We start from the raw sequence: 14315 nt of genomic DNA, 5'->3' as shown, positions 1-14315 counted from the left end.
GTGTGTGTGTGTGTGTGTGTGTGTGTGTGTGTGTGTGTGTGTGTGTGTGACATAGCTCTGTGTTTTAGGAGTATCAATTTGGAAGCTGATTAACGTTACAGGAACCATCTTTGGAGGCTGACATACCTCAGCTTTGGAACAGATAGATTTTCATCAAGAAGCAGCTTTGCTCTAGCTGAGACTTTGGTCTGCATTTCAATTCCCAAGAAAAGCCCAGCTTGGTCCCATCTTAAGAAGCTTGCTTCCCCATGCTCCTTTCCCAATACACGTTGACAAGGCAGGCGCCTTCTGGATGGTACAGAAACATCAACAGTAGCAGATGGAGTGGGTGGAAGTTGAAAAGGACTTAAGGAAGACTTGCTTTTGGGATTTTGGTAACAGTCACATACACTCAACACAGCTCTTTCCAGAGCTGAAGTGTATACAGGAAATGAGAAAGACATGCACTCATTTTTCAGGTGCTCATGAAGGGAAAGAAGGACAGCATGGCTTTATTTCTAATACCAGTTTTCTTTCCTGCCTTTGATTTGTAAGCAATAAAATCTCATTCACAAATAATTAACCCACATTCCAGTGACTACCATTTCTTCCTGGGCAGGATCTTGTGCTTTTATGGTTACAGCTTTGAAGCTTAATGCCAGGAAAAAAAAAAAACTACACAGAGTTTAGCTTAACTGGCATCTCCTGGATGGGTCAGGACTTAGCTAGGATGTATGCTACAGAAATATGGGACTGCTACCTTGCTAAACTTTTTGGATTTTTATGAGAAATGGCATACTTTTTATTCAACTTCCAAAACAGAGTGTAAGAGCTATAGTCTGTATAATAAAAGTACTTCTTAGAATAATAATGCTTCAGGGGCAGCTAAGTGGTGCAGTCCATAGAGCTCCGGCCTTGGAGTCAAGAGGATCTAAGTTCAAATCTGGCCTCAGACCAGACACTTGACACTTATTAGCTGTGTGATCCGGGGCAAGTCACTTACCCCTGATTGCCTTAAAAAAAAGGGGGGGAGGGAGGAGCCAAATTTTGCAGCTAGCTGGCGAAGTGGATAGAGCACTGGCCCTGAAGTCAGGAGTTCCTGAGTTCAAATCCGGCCTCAGGCACATAACACTTACTAGCTGTGTGACTGTGGGCAAGTCGCTTAACCCCAATTGTCTCACTAAATAAAAAAAAAAACAAAACCCACACACACACACACACACACACACAAAACAAACCCCAAGAATAATAATGCTTCTAGGTTTCCTCTAGTAATAACTCAACAGTACAGTAATTTGCATAACATGATCACCTTTGATACTCAGAACCACCCTGTGAGTTAGGTGCTATTATATCCCCATTTTGTAGGTGAATAAACTGAGGCTCAACAAAGTTGTTACTTCCTCAGGGTCACACAGTTAACGTGTCAAAGGTAGGATTCAAATCCATATCTTCTTAATTCCAAGACTGATGTTCTATTGGCTACTTTGTGGAAAAGAAACTGTTTGGTCTTCTATGTTTCTATGACCAGTGCCTTTAACGTAGTACATGTTTAATGGTTGCTTATTGAATTCTATGTTAACATTCAGAGGACAGTGGGGAGACTAGTCTGGATGGAATGGAGATTTGAGGCGCAAGGGTAGATAAAGTTTGATAGTTGGTTGTGAGAGGCTAATTTATGGAGGCCTTTCAAAACCATCATATATATGTGTGTGTGTGTATATATATATATATATATATGTATATACATATATGGTGGAATATATCTAAGAATATAGGCACCCCATCAAAAGTTGCCTGACATGATGAAGTTAGTGCCTTACAAAGATCATTTTGATGGTAACAGGAAGTAGGGGGACTGATTAGAAAGACCGTGCTTTGATTCCATTCTGAAGTGTTAAGTGCTTGAACCAGGGAAGTGGCACCGGCAATGAACAGGAATAGACAGATAGGAAAGAGATTTCAAAGGTGGAATCTAGAGGCTCAGTCCCAAAAGGAGGGGGAGAACATAAAAACAGATCCAAGGTTTGGAGAGTAAGAGAATGTTAGAACCAGTAGGTCTGTTTCTGGAGGAGGTATTGGACTTCCAAATTCAAGTTAAAAGCACAGATCACCCTTTTCACTGAACCCCATGATACTTTTGGCAAGAACATTAAAAAGAGAGGAAGGAAATAAGCATTTATTAAGTGCCTGTTGTATACCAGACTTTGTACATTCTACAAATATTACCTCTTTTGATCCTCACAATAACCCTTCTAGGTAGGTGCTGTTTTTTTATCCCCATTTCACAGGTGAGGAAATTGATACAGACAGAGGTTAAGTGACTTGCCCAGGGTAACACAGTTACTAAGTGTCTGAGGCGAGGTTTGAACTCAAGTGTTCCTGACTTCAGGCCCAGTGCTTTATCCACTGCAACCACTAGCTGCCTTGCACTGAGGAATTACCTTGTTTATTTAATAATGCATTGCAGAACAATGAGCTCTTTCAACTTTTAATAAAATCATAAAAACTCTGGCTTTTGGTCTTATCTGGAAAAAAGAACTACAACTTCTTCAATACCATGGAGGAGTTGATTTGCAGGGTGGGGGGGGGGGAATATTTTAAATAATAGCTGGAAACTGTCCACTTAACAGGCCAATTCCAGCATAAGTTTTCTGGCGTGAGTATGCTATGAAGGATAGAATTTAGAGGCCGTACGGTAAAGTTTAGGAAACGCTTAACAAAGGGGTAGTATTAGTTTCTGTTCACTGGGTGATATATTTCTTAGGCAAAGAAATAATAGAAAGATGTTAGCAACTATCATTTAAAAGTGTATCTAGGGAAGTACACCATGCCTTTCCCATCACTCCTCCCCAGTTCTTCCTACTATTATCTTATATTTTTCTCTAAAAAGCAGAAAAGGAGAGTTATATATACTGTGATTATTTATTATATAAAGATGGGTCTCCCCCCAATATATATTCATGAGATCAGAGAATTAAAGCTAGAAGGGACCTCAGAGATTGTCAAGTTCATCTCCCTCATTTTTACAGATGAAGAAACTGAGCCTCAGGTATATTTGACATGCTAGTTCTAATACTGCATTAATTTCTGTGATTGCTTTCTGCACTTCCTTCTGCTCTCTGCTGCAGAGCTTTTTAGTGTTTCATGGAAGAGCTAGCAAATCTTAAGATCAATGCCATTAGAGTGCCTGGTTCCATGCTATGTGGCACACTGGTCATTTTATATTAGCAAAGCTGGAGTCTTGGCTCTCTTCTTATACTTCTTGAAATGCCCAGCATGGCTTTTGGTACTTCTGTTCCCCATGGTTTGCTTAACACCACTCCAGAGTGTGGAATTCCTCTTCCTAAACACCCAGTGCACTTCAGTAGAATCTCCCCCTTAACTCCAAAAAGAGGCAGCCAGAAAATTTCCTTGCCAGGAATTTCCCTTTTCAAGAAAGCAGGCTGCTTTTTAACCTCCATACCATTGAAAAAGTTAAAAAAAAAAAAAGGTACAGTTTAACAACTTCAGGTCCATAGACAGAAGTTTAGTTGTTGGCAGGAATAGTCTTACTACCCTCAATAACTCCACATTAAAGCCAACAGAAGGGGGTAGAGAGAATACATTTTAACCCGAGAGAGTTGTTTCTCTTCTTTCCACAAAAGGAATTATCATCATCATCATGACTTATGACTTTAAGGTTGACAATGGACTTTGGACATGATTTATTTTTCATGACAGTCATTTGAAGTAGGTCCTATGGGTATTGCCATCCTCATTGTAAGAGAGGAAAGAGCATTACTCCAAGAGTGAGAATAAGACCTAGTATGATAATAAAAACAAAACAAACTCTGTGGGATTTTTTTTGGTGGGGGAAGGAGGTGGCGGTGGTCTAGTATATCTTGAGGTAGAGTGTTTTTGCTCTAGATACACTCCTCCCTATTGCTCTTCCCTTTTTCTGGACTCCCTATTCCCTATACTTTCCTCTTCTGGACTTCCTCTTCCATAACCCACAGTGGGCTTCATGGACCAATCCACAATTAAATATTTGTTGGCTGACTGACAATCCCTAATACAGCCCTGCCTGGGACATCAGAAGTAGAAAACCAAATTACAAGGGCCCCTGCCTTCTACTGACCTACCTGGATGCATAAAATGACAACAGAGGCATCACAGGAATGGAGCAAACAGCAATGGTGAGAATTTGACATACCGAACTCCTTTCTTTCTGCAACCATGGTCTTGTACCAGACTTCCTTGCAATATCCCTAGTTTTGTTCCTTCCCTGCCCTGCCTTGGAGATGCCAGCTGATGCCCAGGGGCTTGGGAGGGGGCAGATGAATCCCTAGCTGTGTCTGTCTCTTGCTTTCTCTGCTTCCCCCTCTTTGCTCCCACCTTTGGGTGTCCCCCAATTCACACACAAGTTGACATCACCCCATGATGTCATTGATCCTCTTCCAAATGAAGGATAAACACTGATTGCCCCCCTAACCTTCAAATTTTCCCCTGTGTGATTTAAAACAGGCCCAATAAAGGCTAATTGCTTTTAGCATCACTGACTGGTCGAACTCTACTGCCAGACCCCTCTGAAGTCCAAGAGTTACTGTAACAGACTAGGACCCCTGTACAGCATAGTTCTCAATATCCCTTTGTCACTGTGTTACTTTCAACAAGTTTTTTTATTCCACCTTTTAGTGCCTTGGTTTTGTCATCTGTAAAACGGGAGTAATAACCTCTGTCCTCAGGGTTGTTTCATAGCTTTGAGCTGGACAGGACCTCAGAGGACATATAGTCAAACACCTCTTTTACACATGGGGAAAGAGAAGCCAGACATGTTAAGTGACTTGTCTAAAATCGCAGAACTAGTAAATGGCTGCTCTTAGCACCTCTGACTCCAACACAATATTGATCAAGTTGTATTTGTTGTCTCAACTCTGGACAAAGAGCAAAGAAAGTTTTGGAGCTGGCTGACTTGGGAGTAATTGTCTCCTTGTGGCAAACTCCAGAGTTTTGGGTGCTGTCTCAGGTTCCTGCCCTTGGGTAGGAAAACACTTGTAAGGAGTGCTTTGACAGCTTTAGCGCCTCAGTTAGTCCCATGAATAGGGGACTTCTGGGCTTTTAAAAAGTTTGTCTCTGCCCAAGGACTTTAGTGCATGCTTGGGAAGTGTCTTTGCCTCCTATTTGTGAACCTACAAAAACAGTAGGCTTTCAATCCTTAGAAATTCCTTTCTTGGCCATCTTTTAAAAGAAAAAAATTCATTGATGCCTTTCGATTTTGACGCTATAGTTATTTCTTGGTATAATTCTTCCATCACTCCCCCCAAACTGAATCTTCCCTTATAACAATGAAAAACAGATGAGCAAAACCAAATGATTATGTATGACAGCATCTGTAACATCACACTCCCATAGTCCCCCACCTCTCTACTGCCAGGGGAGATATATGCTATAAACCAAAATTTCTGTAGAGGTTTTCCCACTTCCCCCACCCCCCTTATTAATTCTACTGTCTTTAATATTCTTAACCCTTTTGCAGCTTTAAAATACTTTATATGGCCCTTGGCTTCTGAGACAATCAATCCATCAACAAGCACTTATTAAGCAATCAGTATGATTCAGGCATTTTTCTAAGCACTAGTGATTAACTTCTGTTGTTCAGTCATGACTGACTCTTTATGACTCCATTTGGGGTTTTCTTGGCAGAGATACTGGAGTGGTTTGCCATTTTCCTTCTCCAGTTCATTTCACAGATGAGAAAACTGAAGCAAACAGGGTTAAGTTTCTTGGCCAGGGTCACCCAGCAAATGAATCTGAGGCCAGGTTTGAACTCGGAAAGATGAGTCTTCCTGAGTCCAGGTCCAGTGCACTATGCACTATGGCGCCACCTAGCTTTCCCCAAGCACTGGGGATACAAAGAAAGCAAACCGTTCCTACCTTCAAAGATCTCATATTCTAATGGGGAAAACAACACTCAAATAACTGTGTGCATAATTGTGTACATATGGTGTAAATGGGAGGTAATCTTGGAGGAAAGGCATCGTATAATAAATTGAGTCTTGAAGAAAGTCAGGAAACCAGGACACAGGCATGAGAAGGGAGAACATCCCAGGCATGACAGACAGTATTTGAAGAAAGTAAGACTAAATCTAACTTTCTTAGAGAATGGATCACTGATGTAGAGTAGGGAAGAATTTTAGAGGATATCTAGTCCAATCCCTTCATTATGTGTGTGAGAAAATTGACATCTGGGAAGACTGAATGATTTGTTGGAGGTCACACAAGTAGTAAATGTCAGAGGTAGGATTTGAACCCAGTTCCTCTAGATCCAATCCTCTTTCTTTTTTTTAAACTTGTCATTTTAAAAAAATATTTTACTTTATTTTTAATTTATGGAATAAAACAAGCATTTCTATAACATAGCATAATCTTAAAAAAGATGATTGCACATGAAATTGCAAATCTATTATTATGTACAATTTTCTATTCCTTTTAAATATATAATAAAGTTATATAAATTTCTCTCCCTCCCCCCTTTCTACTATATCGTACTATTTCCCTTCTTGTAATAATATTTTTGTCTCTTTCAAATCGTTTTTCAATTTCAGTCACAATACCTAAGGTTGGTACGGCCTTTTAGAAAATTGGGGGAGAAGATGAGAATTAGACATAATGGAGCAAATGAAATATTTTAAAACTCCTCTGTACCCTTTACTACGTAATAGCAATCAATAATTTGCTACAGTTTATTAAGTGAGCCTTTCATTGAGTTGCAGTCTCTGTCACCCTGGCCGTGTGCCCAATTTATCCTTTATGAATATTTATCTTCTCTAATAAGATAAAGAGTTCACAACCTGCAAGACCTATCAATTTTGCTTATGTCTCTGGGCTTCCTGGTCTACCTGATGCTTGTTTGTTTTTCATTCCATTGATTCCCAGTTGTAAATCAGGCCCTCTGTTTCCTTTTATCTCTGAAATCTTGTTCCTCTGCACACACACACACACACACACACACACACACACACACACACACACCACTCCCTCCCCCATAATTACCTTGCTTCAGGCCACAAGAGTATGACAATTTTAATGTCTGAGGGCCGCCCACTCTCAGCACCTGTCAGGCCTGGTACATTTGGAGCAGCTATGAGCGTGGGGCTTTGAAAACTTGGAAAAAGAGAGTGTGGATATGATGGAAAGGAGTCTTGAACAAAACCTAGGTTCTTGCCCCTGCTAACTAGATGTGTAACCTTGGGCCTATCACTTTATATTTCCTGACTTGTTTCCTTACCTATGGAATGAGAAGACTGACCTAGATGAACATTAAGGTCTCATCCAGTTCTAAAGTCCTACGAATAGGTGATCACCTCTCTAGAGAATGTGAATTTGAACAAAACAACACTGACATTCTTTCTATTAAATATGCTATGTTCTATTTCACATCATCCCCTTTTCTGTAATACTGAGTAGGCCCCAGATCATAAAGGCCTATTCCCAGCTCTAATAAAACCTTCCATGCATCCATGTCTGTAACCCAACGAGCTATAACATGCCACTTACTGGATTCTCTGGAAATGCCTCAAACCAAAAATCAGTTGCAATTTAATTGCCATGGAGGATAATCTTTTAAACATATGCTTTAAATTCCATAAAGACTTTTCCCTGTAGGAATAAGAAAGCTTGTATGAACTTGGGGGCAGTTTACTTTCATTTCCAGAGGACAGAATGTGACCTAATAAATAGCATAAGACAGTTGACCAGTGTCTGAAGTAGAATGGTTGGAGTATGAGTAGAGAGAAGGGGGAGAGCTGTGGAGTGTGACAAGACCTGGCAGTTGGTTAGATATGTATGGTGAGTGAGATGACTCTGAGGCTGTGAGCCTTTATGACCAGAAGGATGATGGAAAGAAAAGCTCATAGCTAAGGTGAACTCCTAAGAGATGATTTTACTGTTGTCTCAGTATCTCCAGCAAGGAGCACAGTACTTGGCAGAGTAGGGGGAAGGAACAGGAGTAAGTTTCTTTCTTCTCTTCCTTTCTCCCTTCTTTTCCTTTCTTCCTTCCTTTCTTCCATCCTTCTCTCTCTTTCTTTCTTCCTTCTTTCCTTTTTTTCTTTCTCCACTTCCTTTCTAATGGTATCTACCCCAAAGGGTTTTTGTGAGGATTAAATGAGATAATAATTGTAAATCACTTAGCATAATGTCTAGCACATAGTTAATGCTATATACATGTCAGTTGTTATCATCATCATCACTATTATGGTCATATAGCACCTACTATGTGCCAAGCATTGTGCTAAGCACTTTACAAATATTTCATTTGATCCTTACAACAACCCTTCGAGGTAGGTGCTGTTATTATCATCCCTGTTTTATATGTGGGGAAATTGAGACAGAGAAATTAAGTGATTTATCCAGGGTCACATAATTAAATGTCTGAGGCTGGATTCGAGCTCAGGTCTTCCTGACTCCAAACCCAGCACTTTATCCACTGCACCACCTAACTGCTTCTAGTAGACTGATTATTGTAGTAGATTGATTATTATGGAGGCAGCACACAGTATCTCAGAAAGAATACTAGACTTAGCATCAGATGACCTGGATTCATTTATTTGCTCTGCCTTTTATCAGCTGTGTGACCTTGGGAAATGCAATTAAATTTTATGAGCTTTAGTTTCCTCATCTGTAAAATGGGGTTAATACACAGGGTTATAGTGAGGACCGAATGAAATATTGCATGTGAAGTGCACTGTAATCATAAAACACATGTAAATGTCAACTGTCAATAGTGGTTAAGATTTCTATATATTCTGTCCTTAAATAAACAACATTAAAAAACTAATATAAAAAGTCATCAGCTCTGGTTTTCAAATGAGCAGGTATCAGAGCCTATGTGACTAAACTTCTCTAGGTGTTTCTGCCTTCCTTTTATGCCCATCCTGCTAAATGCAAACAGTCAATGAGTGTTGGCTAATGGAAAGATAATAGGTTGAGAGCTGTTGTCTTTGAAGAATTTGCTCACTGCTTTCCTGTTGCAAACAAGGAAAGAGCAACCATACTGAAAGAAAATCTGGATGACAGTAATCCAAGTATGTCTGCTTTAATTCTCCTTTCTAGGTGATAACGGAGAGGAGGCCTGGCCAAAGTCCTTCCCTTCCTGTGGAGGAATGTTCCAGTCTCCCATAGATTTCGACAGTGACATCCTTCAATATGATTCTACCCTCTCACCCTTAGTATTAGAAGGTTACAACATGTCTTCTAGTGAGCAGTTTATTCTGACTAATAATGGACATTCAGGTAAGATGAAACCTGTGGAAAAGTCTATTTTCCCATTGTTTCTCTCTCTTTCTCCCCACTTGATAACATAGTAGGCTCTACTATAGGAACCCATGTAGCAAAGACTTTATACCATCTGTGTGGGTTCTCTCCTTAAGGGAGAATAACTAATCATCAAGGGCATTTCCCCAGGGACAATGCTGGCTTCTTCCTTCCCTTTCCAACACACACACACACACACACACACACACACACACACACACACACACAAGTGGAATTCTCCAGAACCAGTTCTGCCGTGGAGTCACACAATTTAAGACTAGTTGAACCTCCAGCAGTAAGAGGGGGGAAAACAGCAAGCCAAATTGAAAGACCTTAAAAGTAAAAATTATCTAACATTATATATTCTTTGGGCAACTAGGTGGTACAGTGGCTAGAGTGCCCAGCCTGAAGTCAGGAAGACTCATTTTCCTGAGTTCAAATCTGCCCTCAGACACTTACTAGCTGTGTGACCCTGGACAAGTCACTTAACCCTGTTTGCCTCAGCTTCCTCATCTGTAAAATGAGCTAGAGAAGGAAATGGCAAGCCACTCCAGTATCTTTGCCAAGAAAACCCCAAATGGAGTCATGAAGAGTTAGGCATGACTGAAAGAACCAAGCAACCACCACCACCACCACCACCACTACCACCATATATACTCTGCCTTATAGTACATCTAGGTCCTTCAAAGTCTGAAAACTGAGTCCTATGGCAAAGTTGTCCCAGAAACAGATCACAGCTTCAGAATCTAATCTCATAGTACTGTCAGCAAAGTAACATGGTTTCTCCTTGGACATAAGGTTTTTTACAAAAAATTAGCTATCAGCCTTTCATTGAGTAGTGGGTAGGCTAGGTTAATGTTTTGTATGGAAGCAGTGGTTGGCATGTAGAGGTTAGAGTCTGTCAGCTCTACAGGTATTCAACACTTTAGCCTGATCTTATATGCAGAGTTGAAGGTGTAGCTTAAATGGTTGGGCCCTGGGGCAGAGGGCTACCAATGACTCAGTACCCAGCCGTCGGGGTTGGACTGTATGGTCTCTCAGTGTCCCTTCTGATTCTAGATCTATGGTGTTATGAAATCCCAGGGATTCATAAACCCATCTAGTACAATTAGGACCTAGCAATCCTAATGACACGGTAAGCTATGTCTTCACTCTAAGCTCACAACCACAACCCTATTTCTTTTTTTAGCACACAGGGCTCCAATGATGTGCTCAGTGTTCCATCTTCCTAGAACCTTAGTGGTCAGTCTGCTCACCAAAAGTATGCTGGGATTTGTTGTATCTAACTTCCATGTAATTACCACCACCCCTCCCCATTCTTCCCTCATTCCCTTCTCCCTTAAGTGCTCTTCCCAGGTGCCCATGTTATTTGTTGTCTGTGGTGCTTTTGTTCTGTTCAACAGAAGTGTGACTGCCCCCCCATCTCTACCAGCTTTGTGGCTTTTAACAAATGGTGTTCAAATGATAAACATGGGTCTCCTACTGCTTTCAGTTAGAATTTCACCAAGAACTCTACCAGGAATTGCAGAATGTCTCTGGGGGAAAATGCCTAGTGTAGGGCATTCGGATCCCCTAGTTACACTGGTAACAGCATCAGTAACAAGAGACATGCTTCTGCTTCTCAGCCACTCAGCTTAGATAACTTACTGATACCAGGTCCTGGCTCCTACTGACAACCTGAGATGCCTAATGATAGTAAAGGTTAATTAACCAGATGCCTAATTGAGAGCACATTATTTTACTGAGATGCTAAATACATATATTAATAATCCCTTTTTAAATTTTAAATTCTCCTGTGAAGTAGGTTCACCACCATCAAATGCATTTTACAAATGGAAAAATTCAGGCCCTGAGGGTTTACAGAGTTTGGCAATTCTACTAGAGTAAGAAGAAGTCAAGGACTCTGATTCCCAAATCTCTTTTATCTCTACTTATCTGGGTCCCTGAGTTTTCTTATCTCATTATTTTTAAACCCCTGTTCCCTGAACTGGTATTAATGAATCTACTGCTTTTTTCTCACAGTGAAATTGGCTCTGCCTCCAAATATGTACATTAAAAGCCTGGGTCCCAGATATACAGGAACAGAACTTCACCTGCACTGGGGCAATCAGAATAATCCCCATGGCTCTGAGCACACAGTTGATGGGAAGCATTTTGCAGCTGAGGTAAGTGGAGTGGGAGGGAAGATTGAGGCCAGCGCTCAGGTTGTCCCTGATGCTGGTCTGGAACTGCATCTGGCCTCTGATGGGCATGTGCTTAAGTGGCTAATGGTTGTGTTTATTGTAGACATACCGTTCAAATATTGATGTTATTTACCTCTATACTGCCTGGTTATGTGAATGATAAGTAGAATGTCTTGAGCAGTAATCTAGCTACAGTTGATGGGTTGGAGGTATCTGAAAATTCACTCTATTTCTCCCTCCCCCATCCCCAATTAAGCTGAAATACCCTAGTGAATGTGCTGGGAGCCTGTCCTGATGCCTTCATGTGACTAATTAAAAATTAGGTTAGGATGAAAGGAGGATACACCATCACACAGACAAAGCATTAGCTTCTCTTCATTTTAATTACTTTGAACTACATTTACTATTTAAATAAATTACTCAGGGTGAATTGATGAGGTTTGTGATTTGCCCATTTCCCAGAAGGACAACAGAGACATGCAGCAATCTTCCAAGGTGTCCAGATAGGGCAGAACTACTTCAGAGAATGTGGAGGCAGGTTGTCCACATTTTATTTTCTCTCAAAGATGAGGATACAGAGGCAAAGAGAGATTAAGCAACTTGGCTAACGGTGCCACATCTAGTAATTGTCAGATCCACTATCCACGCTTCTGGTTTCCAACCAAAGTCAGTCAACTAGCATTTATTAAGCACCTGCTATGTGCAGGGCACTGTGCTGAGCACCAGGGATACAAAGAAAGGCAAAAAAAAAAAATTGCTGCCCTCAAGGAGCTTATAGTCTAATGAGGTGCTCTTTCCACCACTTCCTATTGTCCCTCCAAACTCAGAAGCCCTGAGTTCAAATCTCACCTCTGCCACTTACTACTTGTGCCGTCTTGAACAAGTCTGTCTGAGTCTCAGTATCCTTATGTAAAATAAGGGGTTTAGACAAAATGACCTCTAAGGTACTTTCCAGTTCAAAGTCTATAATATTCCATTGAAAATGGCGATGAACTCCTAATATCATCACATTAGATACTAATAGTCCCCATAACCTCTATATTCCACAATTCTGTAGCATCATGAAAATTAGCCTCCCCTGCCAGGAATAGCCCATTATTATTATGCCAGACCTGTTCAGGAGTGTGCTATTACTCCTGTTATTTACTGGAGCCTTAGTGATAAAGAATGGGAGAATGGGTTGGGGTGAACCCCACCTGTTTTACTCCCTAATCCTTACTTTATCACAACAGACTCTTAGAAGATAATAATGAACAGTATCAGAATATCAAAGGGAAAAACACAAAACTCCCTTAAACTTTGGTAGAGGGTGTCATGTTTTCTACTTAAAGATCTGCCTAGAGGTAGCTGAGAGTTATAACATACCACCCTGTGTTATGTCGCACTGTGTAACCCTGGTGTGCAAATCCACTATGTCAACAGAGAATGGGAGGAGGGGCAGAGCATTATTCCTTTAGCGACAACTCTGTAATTGTTGGCTTTTCACTCCACTTTTTAGTTCCTATAGGCCAGAACACAGGGGAACATTTGCGAATGTTTATAGTGCAATACAAGGGATAAATACCACAGATCAGGCAATGGATTCTATGGTGAATAATTATGTGTCGATTCTCCACTATTCATAACCACTAAATGGTTTCATGTCTCAGGCTAATTATAGTTCTACTTACAAGTAAGGTGGGGTATAATTCTGGACCTGATACATGATGGTACTATTAGAAGCTCACACATTTTCATGCCCCTTTCTGAATCTCACGCACTGCAATTATTTCCAGCTAATTGTTGAGTTGAGACTTCCCTTCCTCCAGGGAATATAAGGAAGCTAGGGTATAGGTAGGAATTAGGGTTTAGGCAGCTGTAGATCATTTGAGTTGCTTTTCTTTCTGCTATGAAGGCTCAAGTTATTATATCTATTTTATATCTATGTGTGTATATGTGTATATGCATTTATGTACATGTATGCATATGTCTGTATATATGTATGTGTGTGTGTGTGTGTGTGTGTGTGTGTGTATGAAGAAAGGTTTTATAAAAAGAAGCATTGTGGTGTAGTAGGAACATTACTGGCTTTGGAGTCAGGAGAACTAGGTTCAAATCCTGAATGGGACACTCACTAGCCAAGTGCCAAGTGACCCTGGGCAAGTTATTTTTTCTTTATGTCAAAGTTCCCTTATATGTAAAATGAAGGTAATAATTCTTATGCTACTTTCCCTTACAGGGTTGTTGTAAGACACTACTTAAAAAAAATTTAAGGAAAGTAAAAAATGTAATTGGGGTTGGAGCTGAGACATTGTGATAGCTAAAGATAACAAATATATACCTAATAGTAAGGAGATTTGATTATTTTTTTTTAATTTCTAGGCAATTGGGGTTAATTGACTTGCCCAGGGTCACACAGCTAGTAAGTGTTAAGTGTTTGGTCTGAGGCCAGATTTGAACTCAGGTCCTTCTGACTTCTGGGCCGGTGCTCTATCTACTGTGCCACCTCGGTGCTCTATCCACTGTGCCACCTAGCTGCCCCAGGAGATTTGATTCTTAATCACCTTTCTGAGTGGAAAACAAGTCTCAAAAATATTTAATTTTAACTAAATGAAATGCCAAGTTGTCTTTCATGACCAGGGTTATCTTTTTTAAAGTACCTTTAAAAAGGCTCAAAAACTTGATAAAATGCATCTAGAAGACCTTAAGTGTCCTTGTAATTCCAACATCCTAAGGCACAGATGGGGTTAAGTTATGCTCCATCTCATCTCTTTGCCCCTCGATTGTTGTTTTAGGAAAGGTCATATTGATGATATGGAGTTAAAGAGTATATTTTATCCCTGAGATGATTGAGGAAACTACATTGGTCCAGAAATTAGG

General features: G+C 40.4%; 1 protein-coding gene across 8 annotated transcripts in view; it reads left to right on the top strand.

Moving 5' to 3' along the window:
* Window positions 1-14315, top strand: part of CA12 (carbonic anhydrase 12) — a 227137-nt gene that overhangs the window by 190819 nt on the left and 22003 nt on the right. For all 8 annotated transcript variants that reach the window (XM_027851576.1, XM_027851574.1, XM_027851575.1 and 5 more), the window contains 2 exons: window positions 9073-9252; window positions 11296-11438. In XM_027851576.1, the coding sequence (XP_027707377.1) occupies window positions 9073-9252; window positions 11296-11438 (323 nt within the window). The remainder of the gene's footprint in view (window positions 1-9072; window positions 9253-11295; window positions 11439-14315) is intronic.

Source organism: Vombatus ursinus, unplaced genomic scaffold (genome assembly GCF_900497805.2).
Source record: "Vombatus ursinus unplaced genomic scaffold, bare-nosed wombat genome assembly UNPS02009205.1, whole genome shotgun sequence".
In the NCBI taxonomy this organism is placed as follows: domain Eukaryota; kingdom Metazoa; phylum Chordata; class Mammalia; order Diprotodontia; family Vombatidae; genus Vombatus; species Vombatus ursinus.
The sequence above is the reverse complement of the archived record's forward strand: the minus strand, read 5'-3'. Positions and strand labels throughout refer to the sequence as shown.